The 7,001-nt window shown below is 45.8% G+C and overlaps 1 protein-coding gene across 2 annotated transcripts in view; it reads right to left on the bottom strand.

The window, feature by feature from the left end:
* Nucleotides 1–714: 714 nt before the first annotated feature.
* HMGXB3 (HMG-box containing 3) overlaps nucleotides 715–7,001 on the bottom strand; it is an 83,960-nt gene continuing 77,673 nt past the window's right edge. For both annotated transcript variants that reach the window (XM_044281122.1, XM_044281123.1), the window contains 2 exons: nucleotides 4,180–4,389; nucleotides 715–2,842 (listed from right to left, as the gene is read on the bottom strand). In XM_044281122.1, coding sequence (XP_044137057.1) covers nucleotides 2,363–2,842; nucleotides 4,180–4,389 — 690 coding nt within the window. In that variant the 3' untranslated portion in view covers nucleotides 715–2,362. The remainder of the gene's footprint in view (nucleotides 2,843–4,179; nucleotides 4,390–7,001) is intronic.

Genomic DNA, 7,001 nt, shown 5'->3' with positions numbered 1-7,001 from the left:
CCCCCAAATTATCGGACCCGTTTTACAGACAAGAATAGTCAATTCTACAAAGAAGTAGTGGAATGCAAAAGGCTGGTATCCGTATTTTGTGGATCAGCAGGTTGGGGACTGCAAAATACATCCGTGTGCATGAGGCCTAACTGTGGAATGGTGTCACTTATCATTCTCAAAAATCGGAAAATGGCCAAACAAGATTTTTAACCAGAGACCAGAAGAGAACCGTTCAGCACTTAAAGGTTTTATTCACTTGATTGTGTTTTATATTATGAAGCTCTACACCACCTTTAGCTTTAAACCAGCTCTTTACTTCAAGACCCCTTGCTGCCCGTATTAATAGTGGACATTGTCCCCTCCATGTCCACAGCACTCAAGATCGAAGCAGTCATGTGATTTAGGGCTCATGCGCACGACCATATGCCCTCCGAGACATATGGTTCGTGAGCGAGCCATATGTCCCGGAGCAGCATACATCGTGCGCATGGGAGCGCACAGCATCATAGGTTACTATGAGGCTGTGCGTATTGGGCCGCCCGGGGGACTATTGTCCTGCTCTCGTATGATATTATGAGTGCGGGACAATAGCCCCATGGGCGGCCTGATGCGCACAGTGTCATAGTAACCTATGAGGCTATGTGCTCCCGTGTGCACGATGTATGCCGCTCCAGGACATATGGCCCGCTCACGGACCTTATGTCTCGGAGGGCATACGGTCGTGTGCATGAGCCCTTACCTAGAGGACCACTTCTTAGCTACGTCCACTGCACATGTTTAGCCTGTGTGAGTATACTGTCCATGCAGCTACATCTCCGTTAGCCACCGCTATATAATTCCTATGGATGCAGAGAACCTTGATGCAATTTGTTAAACGGGCAGCAGGTGGCATTAATATAGAGCAATGAGGGCTACAATCATTTATAGCATGTTATACACCAACTCATTAACATTTTGGTTTAGGAGAAAATGCTTCGAAAGGGTTTGTCCAGCTTTTTATAACTTTTTTTCACACCCAACCTCATCTGCCAGGCCTCTGAGGGAAGCCAGCTTTTTCGTTCCAATGGTGAGTTCTCTGCACTCCTGTCCCCACTTGTAAGCTTTTGAAATGAATGGGTATGAGGGTGTAACGTCCGCTGAAGCAGGTAATGACTGGCTGCAGCGCTGAGATATCCCCAAAGCAGAACGTGACCCGTGCCTCTTGGAGGACAAGTCACTGTTGCACAATTGACTGCTGAGGAACATATGCCCCCCCCCCCATTCATTCTAGAAGTCTACAAATGGGGGCTAGAGAGCAGTGAATGCAGTGGTGGACCGAAGGAGCCAGAAACAAACGGCGGGGAGCAGGTAAGTATTGTGCCTTCAAGATGTCCAGGAGATGGTGGAAAGTGAACAAAAAGCTGTGAGCATCATGGCCTTCTCTCTGCTTTTCCTAGGCCAGTGACGACACATTAATTGGCCACGTGGCCTAGGTGAGCTCAGCCCCATACAAGTGAATGGGGCTGGGCTGCAATACCAAGCACAGCCACTATACAATGTACGGCGCTGTGCTTAGTAAGCTGCGAGAAGGAAGGAGTGCTTACAGGAAGAAGTAAAAAAAACATTTCTGAAAACCTTTAAAGGACATTATAATTTCTTTAAATGTTTTTGCTCAGATTTGCGACAAGCCATAAATGTTAGACTAATGGGGGTCTGACAACTGTCAGGAGGCAGAATCAAGGGAAGAGTGGTCTCAATGCTATGCAAAAAAATTGTATGAGTTTAAAAAAATGGCCGCTTTCTTTCAGAAATGGGGTCAAAGCTGAGTGCAGTATTGCAGCCCCATTCCAAATAATATGTGTAGACAAGGGTAGCTCTATTTTTGGAAGAAAGTGGTCATGTCTCCTATACAACTCCCTTGAATATCAATGAAAGAAAGCACACTGACCTTGGAGACTTAGAACCTGACAGCTTAGACCAGCCCCTTGGGCATCACCACATAAACCAGCTTACATCTCAAAGAGAGGGCGCCTGTGCAAGAAGGGTATATGGGCACCCTGCTCTCCAATGACTCATCATACATTATCCCTTTATGTCTCTCTAACAATTCATTAGTAATTGTGAATAATTTTGAAATTCATTTTCTCAGCCACTGACATGCAATCTAGGTTGAAATATGGTATGTCCTCCCATTCTACATCTGGTAATGAATGTATTGATTTAAAAAAAGTGCATTTTTTTTCTAATTTCCACCATTCAATGCAGTTTTCAGCTCATACTTAGGCAGGAAAATTCCCAGTCACTTGGACACTGTCCGGACAGCTGATTGTCTCCATAGTCTGTAGATAAACGTACGGAACCTGTAGTGCGCAATACTATATGTCAGGTAGGATCACACAGAACTTGGCTGTTCCAACAATAAATCTTCCTCCAGAACACCATCTCCTATTTCAGTCTTGATCTGTGCAACACCAAGTCGGTAGAGAGCGTCTCTGATGACCACTTCCCCGGGCTGACAGCTTTGAACAATGTCAAGAATCTGTCGGTTCACAATCTCTCGGCTGGTGAGAAAGTCAATCAGTCTATTGTAGAGGTAATAGTGTGTCACGTTGTCAAAGTTAATGGGGTGGTGGCGGACGTTGCTGGTTTTGCTATCTCCAATGGCTGTGATGATTGCACTATAGGGCTCCATCTCCCGGCACAATGAAAGTGCATGGTGGCGAGCGGTTGGGTCACAGGTTCCGTTCTGCTCTGCTACTGCGTGAACAATTCTTCGAGACTTGGACTTGGTAACAGGATGCAGAATTGAAGACTCGTTGCCCATCATGTCCACGCTATAATGTCTGTCTAAGAGTTCTGGGCATGATACATACTAAGACAAAGGAAGAATAAATGGCATATGAGCTGGATAAGGGCATTGCCCTGTAGACATGGCTCAATTCTGTGACAGAGCAAAGAGAACTTGGGCTACTTGATCTACATATTATTTAGGAGCTATCAACCTCTATAATGCCTCCTTAAATGCCCAGGCCCCTCACACAGATTGTACATACCTTCCTCCCCGGCACCCGTGTCGCTCCGGATACATGCACGGCCGCCTATGCGTTTCCCCGTCACAAGGATGAAATGTCGATCAGGGGATTTTGGGTTCAGTCAATAGCGGGCTGCGACAAGAATAAGCCTCCCGAGCATCGCAGGTGACGCTAGGGATGCTCATTTCTGTCGCTCCCCCCCTCTCCGGGTGTTTGCATTCGCACGGCAGGGAGATGCAGCGGCGGCTGTGTGGGCATCAGAGGTGACGCAGGTGCTGGGGAGCAAGGCAAGTACAATCTGTGTGTGGGGGCCAGGCATTTGGGGATGCATTATAAGGGTTGGATAACACCTTTAATTAAAATTTATAATGAAAAGTTATAACATTTTCCCTTATACTTTGTATATCAATTTTTCGTGATCTCCAAGATCTCTGCTTGCTGCAACTTAATGAGTGCCTCCATGGTTTACTTTGAGAGCTTGCAATATGATATTCATGCGAGGATCACACTGTTGCATGGTTTATTACTGTACAGCTGTAAGTGCTCGCATTTGCGACTGTGTGATCATCACATAAGGACAGATGGGCAACTTCTAGATGTAACCAATGACGGCTTGCATTCAATTACAGCAAGCAGAGATCTTGAAAATGTTAAATTGGCTGTCTCACCTGAGACATTGGTGGCATAACGTTAGGATTTGCCACCAATGTCAGATAGGTGTGGGTCCTGCACCCATCTCTAGAATGGAGTCTCCAAAGTTTAAGAAAGCACACTGCACATGCGCAGCCATCCTCCATTTATTTCATAGAGGTGAATGGGGTGGTGCCCGCGCGCTCACTCGGCTATTTTTGGAACTCCTATAGAAGTGAATAGAGAGCACACTGTGAAAGTTCACTTTCGGAGCCCCGTTCTAGAGGTAGGTGCGGCTCCCACTATCTGATATTGGTGACATATCCTAGCGATATGCCACCAATGTGTGGGGTGACACAACCCCCTTTAAGGAATGGATACAGAAAGTTGTCAAAGCTTTGTTTGCTAGTGTATTTATACACCATTTACCATACCAAATATGATAAACATCTATTCCTGTCTGCTGCTTAGAATACCGTATCAGAATACGTGTCAGACCAGCTAGCTCATGAATATTGCTTTGGGCTGTTGAAATATATTTACTTACCTTTGGTGACTCTGAAGGGTCTGAGAAACATCCTTGATTCTTCCCCCACATCTGTTTTGTCAGGTCTGGATGACAGAGATCGGCACAAAGAGCTACCTGTGTTGCCATATCTACTACGTAGACTGGAGGCCAGTGTCGCGATGAGACCAAGAGATCCACATGATCCCGGGGGCTTTCTCCTCTCACAATGTATTTGGATCCACAAACCACCTAAAGAAACGAGAAACAACATAATGATCTATGTATAATGGCAGCCACCACCATGGTTCACAGAACATCTGAATCGCGCCTCAGACTCTTCCCACAAAGATCAGCAAGACAATTTCTAATTATTGTCTTGCGAATCTTAAAGGATTCAACCAGTCAGTGCAGATCCAACGAGCGTCTCTGCCTTAGAGATGTCCGCGGTAAATGGAAAATCCATGATTCGTGTATTGCCTGCGGACCCTGCTAACAAAAAGGGACTGTCCAAAGTGGAGAGACTCTAAGAACTTGGTTCAGGTCCCTCCCAAGTAGCACTGTGTATTAGATAGCGATTTGCAGTTCGGACTAATGTGAACAGGCATCTGCGCTCTCCCTTGGGGTCTGCTGCTGTTAAAAACAAAGATCAACATATCCAATTCTTTGTTAGTTTCAAAAGTTTCAAACTATTTTATTGGAAGGCGTTAGATCTATAAGGCTACTTTCACACTAGTGTTTCTATTTTCTGGTATTGAGATCCGTCATAGGGGCTCAATACCGGACAAAAACATTTCTGTTTTGTCCCCATTCATTGTCAATGGGGACAAAACGTAACTGAACAGAATGCAATGCTCCAAAATGCATTCCGTTCCATTTGGTGGCGTTCCCATACCAGACAGAAAGCTGCAGTTTGCTTTCCGTCATGGATGTGGAGCAAAAGGGATCAGTCATGACCCACAATGCAAGTCAATGGTGACAGATCCGTTTTCAGTGACAATAGAAAACTGATCCGTCCCCCATTGACTTTCAATGGAGGTCATGACGGATCCGTTTTGGCAATGTTAAAGAGAATACAAAAGGATCCTTTCATAATGGATGCAGATGGTTGTATTATCAGTAACGGAAGCGTTTTTGATGAACCCTGCCGGATCCAGCAAAAACGCTAGTGTGAAAGTAGCCTTAACCGTGACATAAGTGCAAGAGGTCACCCTAAGGGGACCAACATAATGCAATGAAGTGATGGAACACAAAGGTAGAGCTATTAAAGTTGTTCTCTGAGATTTAGAGGTCATCAATATGAGATGGGCAGGGGTCCGACTCCCAGGGCTATCAGCTGTACAAAGAGGCCGCAGTGCTCCTTTAGTTCATTGGTCATGTGGCCTAGGCACAGCTCATCCCATTCACTTGAATGGGACTGAGCTGCAATACCAAGCACAGATACTATACAGTGTATGGCATGATGCTTGGTAAGCTGCGAGGAGGCCGTGGTGCTGGAGGTGGCGGGAGTCGGCCCCAGCCAATGTCATATTCATGACCTAAGCTGAGGATAGGTCATCAATATATAAATCCCAGAGAAGCCCTTTATTATGCATTGAGAATGGCAGAAATGATCAAAGAAATATAAGAATAAATATCTCTAAATGACTACAAAGTTCTAACTGGGCGGGAGGATTGGGGTCCATCAGGAGGCAATTTTTTTGTCGTTTTTTTATTAATCCCAAGCCAACAGGACATGTGAAGGGAAATACACTTACCTGCTCTCTGGCTCTCAGTCTGTCTGCACTGCATGTCTGGTCCCTGCCTGTCAACGTCTGCATGTGCCGCTGCAGCTAAGGACTGACCCCAGCAGTGACGGTTCTCCAAGCGGCATGTGACCAAGAGGTAAAATACCGCTTGGAGACACTTCCCCACTGAGGCCAGTCTTTGGCTGCAGTCGCGCATGTGACACTGCCCATGTGGATGTTGACAGGGCAAATAGACCAGGAATATGGGAATCACAGCAGGTAAGTATGTTTCTCTCCACAAGTCCTGCTGGCTGGGGAGGATTAAAGGAAGTCTGTCTCCTCCATATGGCCATATACAGTGCTTACATGGCTCTGTAGCACACCTATACAGGATTGTAATGGTACCTTTGTCTTTGTCTTTAGACTTGCACAAGCAGGAAAAACTAAGTTTAATTCATATGCAAATGAGCACTCGCAAGTGCCCAGGGGTGGCGTTCAGTGTGTAAGTGCCCAGGCTGCTCTGCCTTCTTTTCACTTTACTCCTCCCCAGTCTCTGCCTTTGCCCGCCCTCCAAGTCTCTTGCCTCATCGATAGGGCAAAGGGAGGGCGGGCAAAGGCAGAGACTGGGAGGAGTAAAGTGAAAAGAAGGCAGAGCAGCCTGGGCACTTACACACTGAACGCCACCCCTGGGCACTTGCGAGTGCTCATTTGCATATGAATTAAACTTAGTTTTTCCTGCTGGTGCAAGTCTAAAGGCAAAGACAAAGGTACCATTACAATCCTGTATAGGTGTGCTACAGAGCCATGTAAGCACTGTATATGGCCATATGGAGGAGACAGACTTCCTTTAAACTATATATATATATATATATATATATATATATATATATCCTGGACAACCCCTTTAAGGACAGGGTAGGAGGCTTTGCAGAGAAGCCAATGCTCCCCCAGTTCACTGTTTGCCTGGTGTTTCTGGCTGCTTCTCCTCTTCCCCCTATGGCAGTAAACATGCATGCTTGACCACTGGATTTCTTCTAGTTAGTAGCACAGGCAGAAGAACAGAGCTCTGACCTATAGTATCTGTAAACCTTCACAGACATATATGACCTATAGTAATTAATATTAGTAAAAGCTGCA

This window comes from Bufo gargarizans, chromosome 2, assembly GCF_014858855.1.
Source record: "Bufo gargarizans isolate SCDJY-AF-19 chromosome 2, ASM1485885v1, whole genome shotgun sequence".
Taxonomy (NCBI): Eukaryota; Metazoa; Chordata; class Amphibia; order Anura; family Bufonidae; genus Bufo; species Bufo gargarizans.
Note: the sequence above shows the minus strand (reverse complement) of the source record. Positions and strands in the feature narration are given on the sequence as shown.